The 25,372-nt window shown below is 45.1% G+C and overlaps 1 protein-coding gene across 1 annotated transcript in view; it reads right to left on the bottom strand.

Annotated features, from left to right (window-relative positions):
* smarca1 (SWI/SNF related, matrix associated, actin dependent regulator of chromatin, subfamily a, member 1) overlaps positions 1–23,854 on the bottom strand; it is a 92,803-nt gene extending 68,949 nt beyond the window's left edge. The window contains exons 1-4 of the mRNA XM_055643572.1: positions 23,555–23,854; positions 19,037–19,087; positions 7,501–7,587; positions 3,613–3,779 (exon numbers count right to left, since the gene is read on the bottom strand). Coding sequence (XP_055499547.1) covers positions 3,613–3,779; positions 7,501–7,587; positions 19,037–19,087; positions 23,555–23,605 — 356 coding nt within the window. The 5' untranslated portion in view covers positions 23,606–23,854. The remainder of the gene's footprint in view (positions 1–3,612; positions 3,780–7,500; positions 7,588–19,036; positions 19,088–23,554) is intronic.
* Between the last annotated feature and the right edge of the window lie 1,518 nt (positions 23,855–25,372).

Consider the following 25,372-nt stretch of genomic DNA (forward strand, 5'->3'; position numbering starts at 1 on the left):
ACTTCCCCACAGCCATCAAGCTATTAAACCTGGCTCGGACAAAACTCTGATTATTAATAACCACTTTCTGTTATTTGCACTTTACCAGTTTATTTATTCATGTGTGTATATATTTATATCATGGTATATGGACACATTTATCTGTTTTGTAGTAAATGCCTACTATTTTCTGTGTGCTTAAGCAAAGCAAGAATTTCATTGTCCTATTCAGGGACACATGACAATAAACTCACTTGAACTTGAAATGCCAGTGTAACTCAGCGGGACAGGCAGCTTCTCTGCAGAGAAAGAATGGGTGACCCTTCTTCAGACTGTGTCTGAAGAAGGGTCTCGACCCATAACGTCACCCATTCCTTCTCTCCAGAGATGCTGCCTGTCCCGCTGAGTTACTTCAGCATTTTGTGTCTGCCTATAACTTTACTATGGATGGACACAAAATACTGGAGTAACTCAGTGGGTCAGGCAAAGCATCTCTGGAGAAAATGGATAGGTGATGTTACGGGTCAGATATTATAAGTTGCTTAAAAGAAAATCATAACATTATTAAAAATGTAAATTATCAACTTGATTTAAGCAGTGTCGGATTTACGTATAAGCTAAACAAGCTATAGCTTAGGGCCCCCACTTTCTAGGGGGCCCCCCGAAAAAATTGATGGGCCTCGAGGTCTAGGGGGGGCCTCCGGCCAAGGCAGAACACCTACCGTTCAACTCTGGGCGGCCCCCCTCTCTATCTCTCTCTCTCCATCTCCCCCCGCTATCCGTGTCCGGGCCGCCGGGCTCCGCTCGCTCCTCATCTGCCGGCACGGCAGGCCGCCTTGCACATGCGCACAACCACGGCCAGCACATCATTGGCCGCCCTGCGCATGCGCACTGCAACGGCAACTGGTCGGCGCTGGGCACTTTCTCCCTCGCTTTGAATTGTGGGAGATTTGGCCGCCATGGCTGTCCGGTCGTTGGGGGCCTCACAAGTGGAACAGCTTAGGGCCTCTCTTCATCTAAATCCGGCACTGGATTTAAGCTTAAATTAAATGTTAAGCTTTCAAGCTTAAAACTCCTTCACAACTCCAACGCTTGCTTCTATTCATGCCAAGCATAAAGCTACGTAAACCTTGGCAACACAGTAAGGGGCTTACATCTAACATTATACATTGAGGACAGATTTACAGAAGCATAATTATAGATATAGAGAAGTATTACAAGCTTATGGTGTTTCGTATCATCAGCGGTCACTCAAAACGAGTATGAATGTCCTCATGGAAGACGCCTGTGCGTGACTTTGTTTATCGTGGGGAGTCTGGTGCACAGACAGCCACCACACATTCCTTGACAGATCTGGGACAGGATCCAGTGGCATGGAGTCCAAGATGACCGGAGACCCTTTTCTGCTGCAGCCTTCATCCGCCTTCCCAGCCGTTGTGACGCTCCATTAAGGTCAGCCATCATCCTCCGCCTGTTCCACCATTAAGGTCTTGGTTGGATGCTCTTTGTCAGAGACCTCCCCCTCGACCTTACCGCCATGGGTGGCCCTACCAGGAACATAGCTCCAGACGGCATCGCTCTCAGGATCTCAGAACCACATAAGCTTCTCCACCACGACAAAGTGACAATCCACAGACTATACAAAATGTGAAATAAGCAATCTGTATGTTTATATTACGTTAAGCATACAAAATATGCTTATCATATATTTATCGTATTATCATCTGAAGAAGGGTCTCGACCCGAAACATCACTCATTCTTTCTCTCCAGAGATGCTGCCTGTCCCGCTGAGTTACTCCAGCATTGTGTGTCTACCTTCGATTTTAACCAGCATCTTCAGTTCTTTCCTACATGATATACTAATATTGTATACATTTATGAATATCTATTTATCCTAATTAATAATAGTAAGTTGGCCTAATAATTAATAATAGTATGTTAAGTATTATAATATGTTTTCATTTTTATATGGCTATGGAGAAACAAACGGCATATAATGGCAGTAAAATTACGAGTGGGTTGAACAAAGTCAACATGGATTTAGGAAAGGGAGGTCATGTTTGGCAAATCCATTGTTAGAATCGGCAACCAGCAGAACAATTGACCCAAGTTGGTATAGTATATTTGGACTTACCCCTATGGTAAACTGAAGTACAATAGATAATTAAACAATATTTGAGCATTGATGTTAATATACTGGCATGGACTGAGGATCAATTTTAGTTTAGAATAGAGATACAGTGCGGAAACAGGCCCTTTGGCCCATCGAATCTGTGCCGTCCAGCGATCCTCATCCACTAGCACTATACTACACACAGTCGGGACAATTTACAATGTTACCAAGCCAATTAGCCAACAAACCTGTACGTTTTTGGAGAGTGGGAGGAAACCGGAGCTCCCATGCAGGTCACGGGGAGAACGTACAAATTCCGTTTCACACAGAGAGTTTTGAATCTGTGGAATTCTCTACTTCAGAAGGCAGTTGAGGCCAATTCTCTGGATGCTTTCAAGAGAGAGTTAGATAGAGCTCTTAAAGATAGCGGAGTTTAGGAATCAGGGGAGAAGGCAGGAACGGGGTACTGATTGTGGATGTCGACAGTGACAGTGAATGGCAGTGCTGGCTGGAAGGGCTGAATGGCCTATTCCTGCACCTATTGTCTATTGACAGCACCGTAGTCAGGATCGAACCCAGGTCTCCAGCGCTGTAAGGCAGCAACTCTACCGCTGCCCCACCCTGCCACCCAAATTAACATCAACAAAAATATTAAATGGGTCATTTTTAAATTGGCAGGATGTGACTTGCGGGAAGCTGAAGGGATTAGCACAGGAGGTTCAGCTGTTCAAAGCCTTTTCAATAATTTGTCAAGGAAATTATTCGTGGACATGCCTGAAATGTACACCAGTTTCGTGACTACTGATGATTTAACATTTTAGACAGCCCAAACCCAGAAAGTTAAAAAGCCGCTTTCAGTCAGAATACGATGGGGAAGAGCATTTAAAGTTAATCGTCGCTTAAGCATTATGTTCAAAATGTACAATCAACTACTCATAAGTTCATAAGTTCCTAAGTGATAGAAGCAGAATTAGGCCCTTTGGCCCATCAAGTCAGTCAGAATACGATGGGGTAGAGCATTTAAAGTTAATCGCCACTTAATCATTACAAATTCAAAATGTGCTATTCATGATTTCATAAGTTATAGGAGCAGAATTAAGCCAAGTCTACTCCGCCATTCAATCATGGCTGATCTATCATTCCCTCTCAACCCCATTCTCCTGCCTTAGAAACATACAAACATAGAAAATAAGTGCAGGAGGAGGCCATTCGGCCCTTCGAGCTAGCTCCGCCATTCATTGCGATCATGGCTGATCGTCCCCTATCGTGGCTGCCTTCTCCCCATATCCCTTGACTCCACTAGCCCCTAGAGCTCTATCTATGAGACGAAGGAAGCCTTCTTCCCAAAACCCCTGACACTCTGACTAATCAAAAACTATTGGGTTTGATGGTGTTCATACAGAGAAAACTAGTAAGAGATACAAAGCGTATGATAACGCACTGTCTGTCATACTTTAAAAAGACATTAGATAGACAGAAGTATTAAAGGTTTTTTATTCAAATGGCATGTTTTACTTACTCTCCGACTGAAAGCAGTGATTGTTTTTCATCCAGTTTTGTTCGAGGCCTTCCCAGTTTCAACTTTAGTGGAGATGAAGGAGCTTTCTGAGAAGCTGGCTGGATGAAATGAGCAAACAGCTCGGTCTGTTTTAAGAGGAACTCAAATCTTTTGGTTCGGTCCAATTTCTGTAACAGAGAAATCAAAAAATAAAATCTTGTTTCTTCGCTGAAAGACAATTCTTACTTGATACAATGGAACTCCTGTTATTAGCAATGTTACAAAATTTTGAGATTTAAAAAATCAAGTCTGCAATTTATCCCATCAGATAAAGCATAACAATAAGTTTAATTTGACACATAATTCACTTTCATATCTCAAGTAATAAAAAAGTTATGGCCATTTTCATACTCGGAAATTAGCATCTTGTTCCCTATTGATTTTCTATGGACATAACAAAAAAGCTGTGACGTGGACAGTCAAAAGCACATAACCTTCTTAAAAATTAAGAGAACTGAATGAAATTTACAGTTATCATAGATTGAACCATTCTGAAACAAATATAAAATAATCTAACTTGGATGACCTGAAATTAAAGCATATAATTAGTTAGTTACCCAATTGTAGCTAATTTCAAACTTCAATTTACTAGATCTAAACATCTATCCATTTCTTAATAAATGATTAACATTTTTAAATAGCCCAAGTGTCCAAATAATATTCACAAATAATTCACAATAAAACATGATTTTTAAATCTCATTTACATCAATTTATAGGCCAAATGGAAGGAATTTAGTGTTCAATTGCTGTAAATTAAAGTCAATTTAAATCGGCTTTCTAGTGGGTTCCTGTGAACGCGCTGGTTTAGAACGTTCACATTGCGCTAGATTTATGCCCTCAAATGCCAGGAAAAATACTGCGGGATATAAAGAGCCCAAAATGAACTACTCGCTATAGAAAACTTTAATTACAGGGTTATTTACATGCCCCATTTAATGTAAAAATAAGGTACATACCTTTAATTGTTTGCTTTATAAAACCCTGGGGCTGCGAGAGGTTGCGGAGTGAGAGAGTGGTTTTTAAATTACTCTAACTATTTTACAAGGCCATAAAAACTAATAATACCTTTTGCGACGAGGTCTTTCAGCGATTTTCCGTTAATGATTTACTAGGCTGAACATTTTCGATTGCAACAGCCTAGTAAAAATCGCGTTTTAAACCCGCCCCCTCTAAACAGCGCCAAAATCACACACAAGGGGTGGGGCAGATGCTCAGCCACGATTCAGGTAGGTTTTGTAACATACCTACTGTTATCACCACAATTGAGACTCTCACATTCCTTAAAGGTACCCAACATTTGGCATTGGATATGTGATATACGTTCATAGGTTCATAAGTGATCGGAGCAGAATTAGGCCATTCATAGAAACATAGAAAATAGGTGCAGGAGTAGGCCATTCGGCCCTTCGAGCCTGCACCGCCATTCAATATGATCATGGCTGATCATCCAACTCAGTATCCTGTACCTGCCTTCTCTCCATACCCCCCTGATCCCTTTAGCCACAAGGGCCACATCTAACTCCCTCTTAAATATAGCCAATGAACTGTGGCCTCGACTACCCTCTGCGGCAGAGAGTTCCAGAGATTCACCACTCTCTGTGTGAAAAAAGTTCTTCTCATCTCGGTCCTAAAAGACTTCCCCCTTATTCTTAAACTGTGACCCCTTGTTCTGGACTTCCCCAACATCGGGAACGATCTTCCTGCATCTAGCCTGTCCAACCCCTTAAGAATTTTATAAGTTTCTATAAGATCCCCCCTCAATCTTCTAAATTCTAGCGAGTACAAGCCGAGTCTATCCAGTCTTTCTTCATATGAAAGTCCTGACATCCCAGGAATCAGTCTGGTGAAACTTCTTTGTTCTCCCTCTATGGCAAGAATTCGGCCCATCATCTACTCCGCCATTCAATCATGGCTGATTTATCTCTCCCCTCCTAACCCCACTCTCCTGCCTTCTCTCCATAACCCCTGAAACACATCACAATCAAGAATGTATCTATCTCTGCCTTAAAAATATCCATGGACTTGGCCTCCACAGCCTTCTGTGTCAATGGATTCCACAGATTCACCACTCTCTGACTAAAGAAATGCCTCCTCATCTTCCTAAAGGAGCATCCTTTAATGCTGAAGCTACGACCTCTGGTCCTGTGCTCTCACACTATTGGAACCTTCCTCCCCACATCCTCAGATACATAAAAGAAACCACATGTACATGTGCATCAGTCATCATCAATGTTAAATAGGTTCAAAGAGGAAACAGTATATTGCACCAATGTTATTAAATCACCGACCGGGTATAACATCAGGTCCTGGCACTTTCCAAGGGTTTACCCCCCTGAAAGATCTTCTGACGTCGGCCTCTGTGACTGTGACTGTAATACCATCACAGCGTATGGGGGCTCGAGAAGGCACATCAGTGTTCCCCCTATCTAAGCATGCGTAGAACGCATTCTCATCAGGGAGTGATGCTTCGCTGCCAATTGAGGATTTTGTGATGGCCATTCAAGCCCTGCCACAGTTGCCGAACATTCGTCTGATCCTCCAGCTTAGAGCAGAAGTCCCTTTTGGCCTTTTGGATAGCCTTGTCAAGGTCGTATCTGGACTGCTTATAGACTTCTGCATCAACAGACCTGGATGCCCGGGATCTGCTCCTCAGAAGAATACGGATCTCCTGGTTCATCCAAGGCTTCTGGTTAGGAAACACTTGGATGGTTTTTGTAGGAACACAGTCCTCCACACATTTCCATGCGAAGTCTGTAACAACTGTGGTGTATTCATTCAGGTCCATTGCCAGAGTCCTTGATTATTGCCCAGTCTATGAACTCCACCAGTCCCGTAGTTGTTCCTCTGCCTCCCCAGACCAGTTCTGCACAGTCCTCATCTCTGGGGGGTGCGCTCTTCAGTTGCTACCTGTATCCAGGAAGAAGCAGCACCGCTGAATGGGCAGATTTCCCGAAGTGAGGGTGAGGGATAGAGCGGTAGGCATCCTTGATGGTCGTGTAGCGATGGTCGAGGGTGTTTAATCCTCTGGTGCTGCAGGAGACATGTTGGTGGTAGTTAGGGAGTGATTTTTTCAGGTTGACTGGTGCTTGGTTGACCACGGCGTGCAGTTCCTCCAATGCCAGACGGACGGCTGCCTGGGGTGGGATGTAGACTGCGGTCAGGAAGATGGAGTTGAATTCCCTCGGGAGATAGCAGGGGCGGCACTTCGCCTGATGTTCCAGGTGCGGAGAGCAGGAGTTAGACTGAACTGCCACGTCTGAGCACCAGGAAGAGTTGGCCATGAGGCAGACGCCCCCGCCTCTCCCTTTGCCCAATGCCTGCGTTCGGTCCATACATTGGAGAACCCTTCAGGCTGGACTGCTGAGTCTGGGGAGCTGGGGGTGAGCCATGTCTCTGTGAAACAGAACACACAGCATTCCCTCAGCTCCCTTTGATAAAGCAACCTTGACCTTAAGTCCACTTTATTTTCCAGTGATAGAACATTGTCTAGTAGGATGGTCGGGAGAGGGGGTCGTAGTCACGGGTCACGGGGAGTGTGTACAAACTCCGTCCAGATAAGCGCCCGTAGTCAGGATCGAACCAGGGTGTCAGGCGTTGAGAGGCATCAACTCTACCGCTGCGGCACTGTTGCAAAATTAATCTCAGAACGGTGGCATTTGCCGATTCTCAGTAAAATTCTGCAGAACCTGGAACAACCTGAAGTATAAAGCTGCCAATTTCCCTACTCCTAGACATACTGGCCCAATGACATTCATATGTTTCACTCTTTAAAAACATTCACAAGGTCTGCAGTAATTAAGCACACATAAAATGGACATCTTACTGATTTGGTAGGATCAACTCTTACCATTTTCTCTTCGTATTCTGAATCCATATCGCTTCCTGTACTAGAGCTCTTTGGAGGCAGTTTAGTTTGCAATGGTAAGACATAGCTCTGAAAGTTAAAAAAAAACAACACTGCGTCAGCCATAATTTTAAGACCTTTAACTGAAGGAAAAACTCAAGTTTACAAAAACTCTTACACGTCTCTATGTATCCATTGTTCATCACGATAACCATGTCCGTTAATGGATCACAATGAATATAGTGAAGCAGCATCAATTCTTTGTACTCCTTGTGCTATTTATGACAATGCCAGTTTATGGCAAGTACTTCAATTTTGGTCAGAAAACCTCTGTGCAGTAAACTCTATCTTTCTACCAAGAGTTTAGTTTAAACAAAACCAAGTATTACATAGAAACATATAAAATAGGTGCAGGAGTAGGCCATTCGGCCCTTCAAGCATCACCGCCATTCAATATGATCATGGCTGATCATTGTGATCAGGTTTAGTTTACTTTAGTTTGGAGATACACAGAAACAGACCCTTCGGCCCACCTAATCCTACACACATTCGGGACAATTTACAATTTTACCAAAGCCAATTAACCTTCAAACCTGCACGTCTTTGGAGTGTGGGAGGAAACCGGAGCAACCGGACAGAGACAACACACGCAGGTGACTGGGAGAACATACGAACTCCATACAGACAGGACCCATAGTCAGGATCGAAATCGGGTCTCTGACAATGTACGGCGGCAACTCTCCCACTGCGCCACCGTGCCATCCTATTTTTTTGTATGTCCACAAATCTTTAACAACAATTTTAATGGCACTGTCTCTTCAGAGGCTGACCTCCAATCCTTTTAAAACCACGTCTATCACCACCTCCTCAAAGCACATATTCCCAACCATTTCCAAGCTACCAATCTATCTCCAATGGAGACACAAGGAACTGATGCTGCAACCTTGAGCAAAACACAAAATGCTGGAGTAACTCAGTGGCGGCATCTGTGGAGGGAATGGACGGGCAATGTTATTCGGTCAGAAGAAGGGTGCCACCCAGAAAGGTCGCCTATCCATTCCCTCCACAGATGCTGGCAGACCTGCTGAGATACTACAGAAGTTAATTAATCTATCTCCAACGTTTCTCTGCATTCTTTTCATTTTTGAATCTCTCTTTTCAAGTTTCAACCATAGCCACAGCACAATTGGAATCATGAAAGGATCCTCTGTTATTGTGATGCGCTTTCTCCCATCATCCTTCTTGACCTCAATGCCAGGCCGCCTTTGCTCTTTTTATTTAGTTTAGTTTAGAGAAACAGCGCGCAAACAGGCCCTCAGACCGGATCTCAGATCCCCCAACAACTCTCACCAACTTCTGCAGATGGGCCGTAGAAAGCATTTTATCCGGATGCATCACAGCATGGTTTGGGAACAACTCCATCCTGGACTGCAAGAAATTGCAAGAGAATTGTGGACGCATCCCAGACCATCACACAAACCAACCTCCCTTCCATTGACTCCATTTACACCTCGCGCTGTCTCAGCAAGACCAGCAGCATATTCTTGACCTCAATGCCAGTCTGCCTTTGCTCTTTTGTTTAGTTTAGTTTAGAGATACAGAGCGCATAAGCAGGCCCTTCAGCCCACTGAGTTCGGGCCGACCAGCAATCACCCCATACACTAACACGATTCTACACACTAGGGATAATTTGAAATTTTAACCTACAAACCTGTACGTCTTTGGAGTGTGAGTGTAAACCGGAGCACCCACAGAAAGCCAACGTGGTCACAGGGAGAACCGACAAACTCCGTAAAGACAGCAGTCAGGATTGAACCCGGGTCCCTGGCGTTGGAAGGCAGCAACTCTACTGCTACACAACTGTACCACCCCAAAGGGCACCGTGCCGCCCTATTCACTGTACCTCAGTACACGCAACAATAATAAATTAATAAAATAAAATAATCTACTCTGCACTCATCTGCACTCATACAAAGCCACCAAGTTATTGGGCCATTCAGCTTAACAATAACAGATACACAGGAATATTCACACACCAGTCTCATGTTACTGTTCTAAACACTAATGCTGAAAGCAACACCTTACTAAGTAACCAGGAAAAGAGACACTCGGTTATCGAAACATGGGAGAGAATAGATACAACAGCTCTTGCATGGAATAACCTGTGCTTCAACCAAGTGTCTCCATCTCAAGAGTTAATTTGGCCGTTCTCTTTTAGGAAACTGTGTATCTTCAACATTTGTCAGAGGTTATGGGGGGAAGGCAGGAGAATTAGGAGGGAGAGAGAGATCAGCCATGATTCAATGGCGGAGTAGACTTGATGGGCCGCATGGCCTAATTCTACTCCTATCACTTAATTTCTCTTTTTGCTTCAGATCTTTAGAGCAATATTTAATTTCCATTGCTACTTCCGTGATGCAAGAGGGCCACCCTTGTTACAGGTAGCTCCGGTTAACGTTTCCCTTTCCTCAGGACCTAACGCAGTACTAATATGATTACCTACTTTGAATAGGTCAAACACCTTCCAAGTAAAAGTTCGCATCTTCTCTAAACTGTTCTAGAATGGGAAGAAAGGCCAAAAGAAGCATGCTTATTAAAATGATAAAGTTAAATGGTTTCATTTAACTAACATGAGATATACTTTATTCTTAAGTTAAAAAACCTATCTCGCTACAACTACTCTGAAATCAATAAGAACACATCCTATGTGAAGGAAGGAACTGCAGAAGGTGGTTTGCACTGAAGATAGATGGTGGCTCTGGTGGGATGGAAGATTGCATCCTTCACGTGGTCTGCCCTGTTTCGACGAATGCAATCAACCTGGCGTGCACAATCAAATAAGATCAAATAGAACAAGTTGTCCTACAACTTTAGGCTGTGGACGCCATACGAAAGAAGAGGAAGTGGAAGTGGCTTTGGTAACCTGGGAGTATGCTTCATAGTGAAGTATTGTAATGCAAGTACACGTTAAAATGTGTGAGGTTTCGTGAAATGCTTAAGCTTAACCAAGACCTGAAGCGGCAGTAAAAACAAACCCAGAATGAATCATGCATAATAACATTGAAAAATAGGTGCAGGAGTAGACCATTCGGCCCTACGAACCAATAAACGCAGTAGCCCGTTCCTGCTTTTTCCCCGTATCCCTTGGGTCCTATAGCCCCAAGAGCTAAATCTAACTCTCTCTTGAAATGACATTACATTAAATCCCAAATTTCCTGGAAATTGATGGTATTTCCTGAAATTTTCAAAAATGCTTCCTGCGTGCTATTTGTCGTGTATTTTTCTTTGCGGGCACACGTTAACAACACAAAGAAGAACAAGGCAAAACAGATCTATGTACCTACACCGTATCTGCCTGTTTCTGTTACTCACTTGTACAGTGTTATGCAAGGCAGTTTTCGTTGCCTCAAACAGCTTTTGGTGTCTTTGTTTTCAACCTGCTCTCATGTGTCTCAGTCTCTGCTCCCTCTCCTTCCCTCTCTCCCTCCCTCTCGACCTCTCTTTGTCCCTCCTTTCATCCCTCTCCTTCCCTCTCCCTCCCCCTCTCTCTCTCCCTCCATCTCTCACCCTCCATCCCTCTCCCACCCTCCTCCCCCTCTCTCCCTCCCTCGCTCCATCCCTCTCTCCTTCCCTCTCTCTCTCTTCCCCCCTTCATTTTTCTCTCCCTCCCTCCCTCTCTTATTCCCTCCCTCCCTCCTTCTCCCTCTCTCCCTTCCTCCTTCTCCCACTCTCCCTCCCTCTCTCCCTCCTCTCTCCCTCCTCGCCACCCCTCCCTCTCTCCCTCTTGGCCCCTTGAGCCCACCCACCGTTCTGTAAAATCAAGGCAAATCCCAATGTAACTGTAATCCGACCGTCCACTGGTAACTTTTCACCACTAGACTTATCCAGAATTCTATCACTGCCTGAAAAATAATCAAATGCTCAATTGAGAAAGGGAATGTCAAAGACTCATTGTTAGACGAGAATTTTCCCGAACGTCCTGTGACCCATAGCGCTGTGCCCATAGTGCTATGTGTAAAGCCCACAGCGCTATGTTTAAAGCCCATAGCACTAAAACAGCTAGCGCTATATTTAGAACCCATAGCGCTGCAGCTGGCAGCTCTTTGTTTAAATTCCCACTCGTTAACCTGACAGCCCTCTGTTTAAACCTTTGAGCACCAAACCGGCAGTGCTGTGTGTATTACCTTTGCGGGCCGGATGTGGAAATTTCCCGGAATTATTCCATTTCCCTAAAATTAACCGAAGACAACCAGAATTTTCGGTAATTTCCTTCAAAGTGGAAGCACTGTACTGCGTGGAAACAGGCCCTTTGCCCACCGTGTCCGCATTGACCAGTGATTCCCTTACATTAAAACCATCCTACCCACACTAGAGTCAATTTTACATTTACAGAAAGCCAATTAACCTACAAACCTATACGTCTTTGGAATGTGGGAAGAAACCAAAGATCTCAGAGAAAACCAGGCAGGTCACGGGGAGAACGTACAAATTCCATAGAGACAAGCACCCGTAGCTAGGATCGAACCCGGGTCTATACTGCTACACCAACGTGCCTGGTAAAATTTCTCAGTAGCAAAAACTTAGTGCATCATAATTGCAGGAAATGATTTAATACCCAAACAGACAACTTTCTTCTCTTTCCTAAGACATGGAGGCAGCAGGTGAAGGGAAAAGCACGCCTATGCCTTTACTTCCTTGGAAGGCTCAGGAAGTTCAACATGTCCCCCAACAACTCTCACCAACTTCTGCAGATGGGTGGTAGAAAGCATTTTATCGGGACCAGCTCCATCCCAGACTGCAAGAAATTGCAAAAACTATGTGGCCGCAGCCCAGACCATCACACAAACCAACCTCCATTCCATTGGCTCCATTTACACCTCACGCTGTCTCGGCAAGACCAGCGGCATAATCAAGGACGAAGCACACCCTGGCCACTCCCTCTTCTCCCCTCTCCCATCAGGCAAGAGGTACAGAAGTGTGAAAACGCACACCTCCAAATTTAGGGACAGTTTCTTCCCAGCTGTTAACAGGGAACTGAACCTTCCTACCACAACTAGTGTCCTGTGCTACTGTCTACCTCATTGGAGACCCTGGGACTATCTTGAATCGGACTTTACCTTACACTAAATGTTATTCCCTTTGTCATGTATCTGTACTCTGTGACTGGCTCGATTGTAATCATGTATAGTCTTTCCACTGACTGGTTAGCATGCAACAAAAGCGTTTCACTGTACCTCGGTACACATGACAATAAACTAAACCAAAATAGGACAGACAAAACGTCTCCTATTTTTGTCCTTCTACTCAAGTTGGGAAGGAAAATGTTGTTCAGTCTGTTCATCGTTGATCACATTTTATTTTCTAAAATAGAATCCATGACAATGCTGGTATATATAAGTAGAATGCCAAGATAGATAGAGAGATACAGCTTGGAAAGCAGCCCTCTGAGTCTACATTGGCCATTAACCACCCATTTAACACAGATCACACAGGATTGAAAAAATCTCATTGGGATTCAAACTGAATACAAAAATTCAGCGTACCTCAGTACGTAATAAAAAAAGCACCATCTATACTATTACTAAAACTCTCATCTTGATCACTGCGTTGTAATTACATTTGCGGCAAAACGCTACCCTATATCGCTAGGATTACTCGCCACCTTACTCTGCTCCAAGCCACCAAGTTTTGTTCCGATCGGTGGTAGATTTCAAAAGTTATGAAGGTTTAAAAAATTGTGTGATCAGCATTTTGGTCTTCTCGCCTGTCAGTCACCATGAAGGAAATGACCCCTCCAGCTATTAATCTTTGCTGTTAATTCACTGGGCGGGGCGAAGAGAATAAATCCCCGGAGGCGGGGCTGAGTCCACAAGCCGTGTGGAGAACGGAGACCAGCGAAGCGACCAGACCCCGCTGTGAGTCCACATCGCACCCCCAACCCCTTCCCCTCTGGTCCTCCTCGCTGGCTCCCGCACCCCCTCCCCGTAATGCCGCACACTTCCCCATGGCTCTTCCCCCGTCTTTTCTGAGCTCTCTTCTCCCCCTGCCCCACACCCTTCCCCCCCCCCCCCCACCCCCCCCCCTCCCACACACCCCTCCCTCCCACACACCCCCTCCCTCCCACACACCCCTCACACAACCCTCCCCCTGCCCACATACACCCCTCTCCCACACAGCCCCCGCGCCCACACACCTCTCGCCCCCCTCACAAACCCTCTTCCCACACATACCCCCATCCCACAATCACTCCCCCCAACAACCCCTCCCTGCCCACCCACCCCCCTCCCCCCCCTCCCACACCTCCCCCCGCCCCATACACCCCTCTCCCCTGCAATCCCTCACCCCACAACCCCTCCCTGCCCACACCCCCCCTCCCCCTCGCCCACACACCCACAATTCAACACCCCACCCACACAACCCCCCCTCCCCTCACACATCCTCCCTCCCCACCCACAAACCCCCCTCCTCCACAACCCTCCTCCCCGCCCACACACACCCCCTGCCCCAAACCACCCTCTCCCACATCCTCCCTCCCCCAACACCCCGCCCCACACCACAACCCCCCCCCCCCCCCCCCGTGGTGACATTCCCACTTGGACTAGTTGAACCATTAAAAGTGAGAGAATTAAGTTTTACAAATTATCCAATTCTATGTTATCCAACTTGCGATCCATCTTCCTACATACTAGGGGGCAACTTACAGTGCTCAATTAACCTACAAATCTGCAAGTCTTAAATTGTCCACACAAATGTGATAAGATCAATTGCTCTGAATTGTGAGATGTTTATTTAAAGTACGATCACTAATAAACACTGCACAAGAGCAATACAGGCAATAATTTGTATTACAATAAAATATGGGTTAAATCTGAAAAGATAATTTGAGTTGTGCGATGAAGTAAAAGTTGTAACATCTATAGAAACCGGTATCATAAACAGTCATTATTAATCCTTTCAGGTGAGGCAGAGGTTCACTTGCACTTCCTCCAACCTCGCCTACTGTATCCATTGTTCAAGATGAGGACTCTTATACATCGGCGAGACCAAACGCGGATTGGGCAATCGTTTCGCGGAACACACTCACTCAGTCCGCCTGAACCAACCTGATGCTCGACAATTTAATTCTCTTTCCCATTTCTGTCCTAGGTCTCCTCCATTGTCAGAGTGAGGCTAAACGCAAATTGGAGGAACAGCACCTCATATTTCGCTTGGGCAGCCTACAGCCCACTGGTATGAATATTGAATTCCCTCACTTCAGGTGGTGCAGTCAACGGTCTGTCTGTCTTTTCATCTTTTTGTTATATTTAGTGTGTTTTAAAAGTTTGTGTTACTGTTCTCTGGTTTGTTTTATGTTGGGCGGTGGGGGAGGGGGTCAGGGGAAACTTTTTTTCAGTCTCTTACCTTGCCGGAGATGCGATTGTTTTCCAGATCGTATCTCTGGTCGCCCTGCGGCCCAACATCATGGAGCTCGCGGCCTCATTCGAGACTGACTTTGAGCCCCACCGCGGGGCCATGGTCTTACCATCGGAGCCTGTGATCCCCATGCCTGGGGTCGACGATCCAACCACGGCCTGCGGATTTCACCATCGAGGAGTTCGCAGTCTCGGGGTGAAACTGATGTCGGGAATCTCCAAAGTGGTAGAAGGTTCGACCAGCCCCAACCCGTGGTCCGATCGCCCAGCGCAGGGGAGATGAGATCCCCCCCGATGCGGGAGCATGATCGTCCTGACGCGGAGGGCACGATCGCCAAGATCGCTCTGACAACGGAAGGTTCGAGGCCCCCGACCGCGGGAGGACAAAGAAGGGAAGAGATTGAACTTTTTTTTCGTATTCCATCACAGTGAGGAATGTGGAGGAGTCACTGTGGTGGATGTTTATGTTAAAATGTATTTTGCGTGCCTTATTGCTTGTTATTGGTATGACTGTATGGCAAATCAAATTCCTCATACGTTGCAAAACATACTTGGCTAATAAAGTATAATTATTATTATTATTAATGTAGCCCCGGCATTCCCTCGCTCTCTATTTTCCCCCGCACATGTCGCACTAGCTTCCCATTTTCACCCTACAAACAGCTTAACAATAAACAGTTATTTCCTTTATCATCGTTACTTTTTTGCCTATCTTTCATTCATTGTTCTTTATCTCTCCACATCACCGTCTATATCTCTTGTTTCCCTTTTACCTAACCAGTCTGAAGAAGAGTCTCGACCCATAACGTCACCCATTCCTTCTCTCCAGAGATGCTGCCTGTCCCGCTGAGTTACTCCAGCTTTTTGTGTCTTAGGAATTATTATTCTCCTGTTTGCCAGTGCCAGATTGAACTATAGGCTTGGTTGGCTGAAGCCTAGGGCCTCAAAATCCAGGGGGCCTCCGGCCAAGGTGTATAATATTTTTGACACTGTCATAGGGCTTTCTTGCTGTCACAATGCACTGTAGTCTCTAAACAACCCTTCAGTAATTTTCCTTTTCTTCCATTTCAGAATAATACTGCGTTAAGCTGATAACTCAACACTAGCACTGGCAATAAATACATTTTTAAAAAGTGCAGCTTTCCAGCCCCTAATCTCATTGGCCATGCTCGGCTGCACATCGGCAGTGGCGGTCTGGCCAGGGTGTCAGTTTGCTCGATGGCAAGTGGGCCCCTGATGAAGTGGCCCCCCTATATCAAGTAAGCCCCTGATGAAGTGTGACCCCTTTGTCTCCTGGCAACCAATATTTTTAGACCCAGTTCGCCACTGCACATCGTTGTCAATTTGGTGGCACCGGGGTCCGGCAAACTTTCACACGCGCTCCAGAAGCAGCGATGGCGGGTGCAGGGAACCTCTTTGGATACTTGCAGGCTTCAAAAGTCAAAACTGAGGGGTAAGTAGGAAAGTGCAAAGATATTTGAACTAGGAAGTTGGCAATGAGCAATGCTAGGGGTAGAGCTGATAATCGTTGCTAAAAACCTACTCAATCACTACGGTATTTAACTATAACATTTTATGTCCTTTAGAGAAGGAATTGTGAATTGCGGAATTTTAAACACCCATCATCATCCTTGGCTTTACTCAAATTAATTAAAACACTCTTCCATCTTCCTCTAGTCGTGGGGGTGGGGGATTGGGAGGGCCTCACAAGTGGAATAGCCTGGGGACTCTCTTCATCTAAATCCGGCACTGCTGTTTGCACATGGTTAACATCATGCTGGCTGCAGGCATTTGGGAAAAACATAACAAGTTGCTTCTTCAGTTATTCTTTAAAAGAAAAAAGCATGATGGCATGAAGAGGAAAGAAACTCCAGGACCTTAAGGGATCCATTGACAGTGTCACAAATCCAGGCAGATTTGTTGTCTGTACATTAATACCTATTCATAATTACAGGCTTTGCCTGGATTATGAACGCCTGATATAAGGACACCTAATAGTGAGCAGCAACATTCAGAGAATGGATTGAGCAGTGAAGAGCTGGCAGCAATAAGCAGGCTCGCCTACTCACTCACTCACTGAGTCAGAGAGTTGGCTGGCAAACACTATTCCCACTTCTGCCCTTCCAATGTCACAATTGTTTCTAACATCCTCTCCCACGTACTGATTTTGTTCATTTGTTATTTCAGAAAGGTTTGGGCCATAAACAGCTCTGAGGAATGGAATCCAAGCTTAACCCTTAGATAGACACAAAAAGCATCGGACAGCATCTCTGGGCAAAAGGAACTGGTGAAATTTCAGGGGGAGCGTTGATGTTTCTGAACCCTTCTTCAGAATGAGGGCAAAGGGAAACGACAGATATAGACGGTGATATGGAGAGATACAGAACAAATGAATGAAAGATATGCAAAAAAGTTACGGTGATAAAGGAAATAGCCATTGATAGCTGCAGGCTAGGTGAAAATGAGTTACAGACAATGAAACTCAACAAGACGGCTTTGAGGCTAGTGAAACAACTTGGGTGGTGGAGGAACAGAGAGAGAGCGGATGCAAGAGTTACTTGAAGTTAGAGAAATCAATATTCAGACCACTGGGTTGTAAGCTGTCTAATATGACGTGCTGTTCCTCCAATTTGAGTTATCCTTTAACCATTAACCCTTTCTTAACTACTGAGCTAATGCGAGGCAGATGTTCAGCCGAATGTATTGTTCAGCCTGAAAGTTGTATCTTTTTTTTTAAAGGGCAGCATGGTGGCGCAGCTGGTAGTGCTGATGCCTCACAGCACCAGAGACCCTGGTTTGATCCTGGCCTTGTGTGCTGTCTGTGTGGAGTTTGCTCGTTCTCCCTGTGACCACGTGGGTTTCCATCGGGTGCTCCGGTTTCCTTCCGCATCCCTAAGACGTGCGGGTTTGTAGATTAATTGACGTCAATAAATTGCCCCTAGTGTGCAGGGAGTGGATGCAAAAGTGGGATAACATAGAACCAGTGTGAACTCAAGAGGGCCAAAGGGCTTGTTTCCATGCTGTATCTCTAAACTAATCTGAACTAAACGAAAAGACATATAAATCAAATGCAAGCAATCACTAAAGAGATCTGAGGGGTCCCGACCCAAAATATCTTCTGTCCATTCCCTCAACAAATGCTGCCTGACCCACTGAGTTCCTCCAGCACTTTATTATTTTCATAGGTATTTATAAGCCATGGATAGTCCTAGTTAGCACAGCACAAAATGCAACCAAAGTTGAAACGTTTCGAGATACAGCACGGAATCAAGCCCTTCTGACCATCAGGTCCGCACCGCCAAGTGGTCACCCTGTACACTACCACTATCCTACACACAAGGGACAATTTACAATTTTACCAAAACCAATTAACCTACAAACTTGTATGCCTTTGAACAGGAAAGAAGGGAGGAAACTGGAGCAATCGGAGAAAACCCACAAGGTCACAGGGAGAACTTACAAACCCACAAGGTCACAGGGAGAACTCTAGCGCTGTGCCGCTAAGCTGCCCCCAAAAAAATGCCAACCAAAGAAATGTATATTTCTGATGGTATTTTCACTAACTAAAATAAATATTAGGAAAATGTATGTTCTAAAGCCATGTTTTCATTTATAGAATTAAAATTGAAAATAAATTTCTGAAGAAAGTTAAACTACAACAACAAAACATTAGTTTGATGTGAGAACAAAAAAATCTGAGCAGCAAGAGTATAAAATAACAGCAATATACAGCACTGATACATTTCATTATTTAAGGCATAATTTATTGTTTCCTAACATTTCTTGTGCCATTCCTAGTTGTGAGAGATGCAAAGTAATTAATATGAACTAGTATGAACTGAAAAAGTGGAACAAGGAAATCAAGAGCTTCTTTTTTCCTTCTCCCAGATTTTCCAGGGTCCATTTTCTAAAATAATAACTATTCTGAACCTCATTTTTTAAAGTAAGTTTCCTCGGCACAGAAATCTTGGAACAAAATGTTTAAAATCAAAATTAGAACTAAATTTCATTTGGGAAACCACAGGTACAGATAAAACATTGAAAATTAAATGAAAATAATAAATACAACATATTTGTGTGTATATAAATGCATGCACTGTGTTGCAGAACTGATTCTGCCCATGTACCTGTGTAATTGGAGTTTCTTGTTTAGGTGCAGGACAGATCTGGGTAAAGAGCTGTAAAAAAAAACATCAGAGTATTATTGCTCTATTCATCTTGTACAGTGGTAAACAGCTCTAACCTAATACCTATTAAAATTATACAACATTCCAAAAGTATATTTGGTATCGAATTCCCGGATATTCTGTGAAATTACGCAATTACAAAATTGTTTAATTTTAAATGTTGTAACCGTGTGGCAAATTTCATCAAAGAAAACGTTCACGATAAAAAGACCACGATATTCCTGACTGAAGGCTATTGTACTTCCGGTGGCGCTGGTGCCAGCAGCCTCCACCTACAGCCATGTATCTTTTGGTTTTTGTTTTTTTAGTCTTAGATATTTCTGATAGGTTTTTTTTGCTTTTTTTGCTGTTTTTTCACACAGCGCCAGAGAGGGGGCATGGCTGCAAAGGTTACTCCTTCAGCCGCTTCTGGTCCAGGACTTCGACTATTTCGAGTGCATGGAGTTTGCCCCCCCCCACCATGGACCTACCTACCTGGATTGGCGCGGCCTTTCCTGCTGGGATCGACCGGAGCTCCAGCAGCAGCGGGACAGCGCTGAAACATCGCGGGGCTGGCGATGCCTTACCGGGGGTCGCCGTCTGGAGCCGGACCTGCTGCCGACATCATGGAGCAGCGGTTTGCAGAGCTCCCAACGCGGTGGCGCAATGGTCAGCAATTATTTCCTGCGACTCTGCCGGGCTCGAAGGGTGGTTTCAGGAGCTGCAGACTCCGGCTAAAAGGCAATGATCAAAAGGTCCCAACCCTGAGGAGGAGGTAGGATCAGGAGTAGTTCGGCGTCGGCGTTCCACAATCGGCGGGAGGGCCTATTATTCCACCCATCTCGGCGGCTGCGGGTTATTCGGAAGGCCCCGACCACGGATGGACCTAGGGGAGGCTGGCTGGACTATGGTGCAAACACCTGGGTGCCATTTATGTTATGTTGTGTTGTGGACTTTCTGTGTTTGTGCTTTTTTTAAATTTTTAATTCAATTTCAATTTTATTTTTAATATGTTTGATTATTTATTTATTATTTATTTCTATTATTTTTCTTGTGATTTTTTTTTTTTAACGATACTGCCTGTACGGGAAATTCATTTCGTTGTCTCAAATTGAGACAATGACAATAAATTTGAATACAATGAATACAATACAAAGGCGAAGGCTACGTTGTCGTTCCTCCCATGGAATATATGAGGCTGTGTTTGTGTCTTAGGTATTTCTGATAAGTGGCGCAGCTCATAGAGCTGCTGTTTCACAGCGCCAGAGACAATGGCTCAAAGGTTACTACTTGAGTTCTATCCAGACTTCGGTTTGTCTGCATGGAGTTTGCACCTTCACCATGTGACCGCGTGGGTTTCTTCCAGGTGCTCTGGGGTTTCCTCCCATCTCCTGGGACTTGTAAGTTAATTGTCCCCTGTAAAATGTCCCCAGTGTGTAGGGAGTGGATGCAAACTTGGAATATCATTGAACAGTGTAAACGGGTGATCAATGGTCAGCAATTATTTGGACTCTCCGGGCCGAAGGGCCTGTTTCTATGCTGTATCTCTAAAACAATGAATAAAACCCAACCCATAAGAAGTAGGATCAGGAGTAGTCCATACGATTCATAAATCTATGGGAGAAAATATTATTCCTCATCTCAGCCTTATTCTGAGACGGTGGCTTTTGGCTCTAGACTCTCCCATGACAGCAAACATCTACTCAACATTTACCCTGCCTGGCCCTTAACAGAATTATGTTTCAATAAGATCACTTCTTTAGTTTAGTTTAGTTTAGTGTAGTTTAGTTTAGTTTAGTTTAGTTTAGTTCAGTTTAGTTTAGTTTAGAGATACAGCATTGGAAATAGACCCTGTGGCCCACAGAGTCCAAGCTCACCACTGATCACCCATTCACACTTGTTCTGTGTTATCAGTCACATCCACTCCGTATACAATAGGGACATTTTAGAGGCCAATTTACCTACAAAGCCCATCTTTGGGAAGAGACCGTGCGGAGCATCTGGGGGAAACCCACGCGGTCAATAGGAGAACGTCCAACCTCCACACAGCCAGCACCTGCGGTCAGGATCGAAAGCAGGTCTCTGGTGTTGTGGGGCAGCAGCTCTACCAGCTGCGTCACTGTGCTCTTTCTTCAAAACTCATTTCACATAAGGAGGTTACAGGGCAGTCGAGGTCACGACCCGTGACCCGTACTGTTGCCACGCCTTCTGGAGTACATGCGGTGAACGTCAGGTAAGCACTTACTATGGATGCCGGTGCAACGGGCCCGTCTTCTGTCCCAGCATCCGGAGTCCACGCTGACTGGTTCCACACTCACGGACCCAGGGCCATATGTCCCCCCGTGTGGGAGTCGGGGGGAGTTATGAATCACCCCGTGTTGTGGTGGGGGTCCGGGGGTGAATCCCCCCGGTGTGGGGGTCGAGGTCCAAGGGTCGGGGGGGGTGAATCCCCCCGGTTTGGAGGTCAAGGTCCAAGGGTCGGGGGGGTGAATCCCCCCGGTGTGGGGGTCGAGGTCCAAGGGTCAGGGCGGTGTGGGGGTCGGGTGCCGGTCCCGATGCAGCGCGATCACTGACTCTGGGTGGGCGGAGAGACCAGACTGTCCCCAACTCTGCTGCAGCTGACGAGGACGTTGCCGGAATTATGGCCCTGTGTGTCCACTGCCCGGAGCCACCGCTCCACTTGGCCCCTTGTGAGGGCGCTGCCGACCCACAGCCCATCACAGTGCGGCCTCACAGGGGGGAGACGGGGCCGGGGGGGTCGGCCGTGGCCAGACAGCGCTGACCCCGGGGGGAGAGTGAGGGCTGTACCGAGGGATGCGCTCCTCCGGCCCTTTACACCTTGGTCCTCAGGTTCAGAGCACTTAGTTACCCTCAAGATCGTGCTCTAGTATCTTTCGTCACCCTCCAGCCCCAGGTGTCGTGAGCGGAACTTGCCCTCAATCCGCTGGCATGCTGCTCTTTCGCAAGTCAGTGAGCAGCAGTGATTTTGGCAGTTTTCTCACACAGTTACCACTATTTCCACAATTTTTTACAGCGTAAAAATGGACCATTTTGGTGGTTTTTAACAGGTAAGAATGTATGCGTTTTGTGTGTTAAGTGTATGCCGGAAGCTGCCTTGTACTCCAGAAGGATTGAGCTGCTTTGACCTTTGAAAGTATCACGCCCTTTGACCCGATGATCTTTCGTGCAACCCCCCTATACACACCACCTTCTGTGTGAGAAAGTTGCCCGCAGGTCCTTTTTAAATCTTTCCTCTCTCCCTTATGCCCTCTAGTTTTAGAATATCCTGCCCATGTTAAAATAATGTGGCTGTTCACCTTATCTTGGCCCCTCATCTTGGTATCCGCGTCTATTAGATCATCCCTCAGCCTCCTATGCTCTCTATGGGAAAAAATGCCAGGCTATCCTCATAAATAAAACCCTGCAGACCCAGTAACACCCTCAGGTTAATTAGGGATTGTCAGTAAACACATCCCATGAACAAAGTGAGGAATTGAAATTTACTGAAGTTTTAAAACAATTACTGAAATATGTAATTACATGTTCAGCAGACGAGTTACTTGTCTTAACTTTAGTATGTTTTTGAGTTTCCCCCTAATATTCTTCTTAAACTGAATTGAATAATGTTCATAAATTATAGGAGTAGAATTAGGCCATTCAATCTGGGTTTCTTTTTCATCCCTAACAAATTTTAAATCGTTCAAATTATTTCAGACTCATGACTTATTCCACGGGATGAATTCTGAGACGAGTGAACTTGTAAAACATTGCTACTTTCCTATTTAGGGGAAGGGTGGCCAGGTTTGCTGCCCAGTCATTGCAGATTTCAGCTCCCCCAGTGCAAACGTCACATAATGCAGCTTTGTAGACGATGTGGCCAGCGTTGACGTTATTGGGCAGCTAGGCCTGAACTGCACAGGCTCCATCAGCCCCCCTCCCTCCCACTACCACCACCACCACCAAAAATACTAAAGCTAGATCTTTGACCACCATCACCAGCAGCAGCAACAGCAGCCATTTGCTGGTTAACCACAACGCACAGGATGATCCCAAAACAAAAACGCTGATCACCAGAGAACAATCTCCCGCCACCGACGCAATAAATACCCCCCAGCGCGCTCCGAACATGTTATGCGTGTGCGGTTTTTGAAAATAAAGGCAGATGGGTGATCGGCGCTGCTGTAGTAGAAGCAGTAGTAATCAGTGTGGAATGACAAGTATTGAGAGGGAGTCCCGCACGGCCGAGGCCGGGTGGAAAGTTGAGACATGCCCCGCGTTCCACCGCCAATTGATACATTGCCCCGCGTTCTATCGCCCATTGATACATTGCCCCGCGTTCTATCGCCCATTGATACATTGCCCCGCGTTCTATCGCCCATTGATACCCCATTGATTCATTGCCCCGCGTTCTATCGCCCATTGATACAATTCATTGCAACAATGAACGTTCCATGAAACCCGCCTCGGCGCCACACTCACCCCGACCCTCTCCGGCTCCCCCGACGTGCTGGCTTTCTCCTCCTCGCTCATCTTCCTTTCGCCCCCGCGCAAAACACACGCACCATGAAATCACCGGCCGCAGATTGTACTCGACTGTCGGTCTTTTTTGGGTTTGTTTTTTTCAAAAAAAGCTCCCTCTTTTGCTGTGTTGTCAAAATCCTATCGCGAGATTTGTCACCATTCCACCAATCAGTCAGCAGACACACCTCTCTCTGCCAGCCCGTGACATGTTGGTCAGTGCGTATGATAAAGCAACAAACAGCGCCGGGGCATATCCTGCTGTAGCCTGCTTTCTTGCTACACGCTGGCTGGGAGGGGGCAGCAAGCAGCAGGCTGAGGAGCAGTGGCGAGAAAGAAACACTGCAGGCGCTGGAAATCTGAAAGCAGAGCATGCTGGAAATGCGAGATGGAAATGGAATTAACATTTCACCGGTCTCTGCTAGAACGGGGGGGGAGGGAGAAAAGTTGCAGAGTTTAGTGAGGGGTGGGTAGGAAAAGGGCGGAATATCTCTGATGGTGGCAGGTCACGGTCGTTGTTGGGGTAGGTTCATGACAGGGTTAGACTAAGGTAGAGGGTGATTCTTCAGTAAGTGTCCACTTTTAAGTTTCTGGAAACCCGATTATAAAAGTTAGATTTTTGCAACTTTGCATGTTGTTTCACATAGATGAACATCTCTGCTATGGGAACAATATGTTTGGCGCAATCCTTTAGAGAATTAAATTTATTATTTCCAGGTTGGCCATTGCATTCAGGGGTGATTCTTCAGTAACTTTCTACTTTGGTGTCCCGCTACTTTGGTGCTGTATATAAGGGAAATTCTATCCCATTTCTTATTTTTCTATATTGTTAATAAACATAATCCTCATAAATAAAGATTGAACCCTAAATGAACAAAGTGCTATTTTGTAATTTCCCCCCTGATGTTCGTCCCCCCCCCCGGAAAACCGCATGTCCTGATGGTTCCTTGTGAAATATCAAGTCGGCATAATTTATTTAATGGGGGATCCATCTGTAATAAAAAAAAACTTTTAAACGGTAGGTATTAGTAATTAAAATATTTATCACCCTTAAAAAAATTACTCTTGATAAAATTATATATTTTACCTTTTTTCCCCAAAAATGTTTGTCCCGAGGATTGGAGTCATACCGTCACTCACCTGTGTTGAGTGACAGTAAAAGTTTGCTCCAAACATTTTTCCTTTAGTAGAGATGTCCATCTATGTGAAACACCATTCAAAGTTGCAAAAATTTAAGTTTTATAATCGGGTTTCCAGAAACTTAAAAATAGACACTTTCTTGAAGAATCACCCTCAGTCATATCCATCGCATTTTTATGATGAACAACACTAAAATATAACTTAAATCGATTTGTTGTCCCTGTCTTTCAAATAGTAGAGTATTTTCCTCAAATAAACCACCCAAAAAGTACTTTTTCAGTCTAACGCCATGATTTTAAACCTTTGTAACAGTTTACTGCCAAAAAAAAGTGGTGATTTTCAGCAAGGACAGTATCCTTCACCTAACTTTTCACCAACTTCCTCTAAAACAATATTAAATAGATGAATAGGCAGAATCATAGTTCATTTATCAATTACAATTGATAATGATGGTTATTGTATTATTTAACACATTATGAACATAAAATACTTGTGTGATGGATATGACTCACCGTGATGGAGATGATCAAGTTTGGGTGTGCCGCATGACGGAGATGACTAAAACTATCTTGAGGCTCCAACAGTTTGTTAAAGGTTGAGAACAGGAAGTAACATATGAACAAGGATTAGTGTTTCCTC

This window comes from Leucoraja erinacea, chromosome 12, assembly GCF_028641065.1.
Source record: "Leucoraja erinacea ecotype New England chromosome 12, Leri_hhj_1, whole genome shotgun sequence".
NCBI classification, from domain to species: domain Eukaryota; kingdom Metazoa; phylum Chordata; class Chondrichthyes; order Rajiformes; family Rajidae; genus Leucoraja; species Leucoraja erinaceus.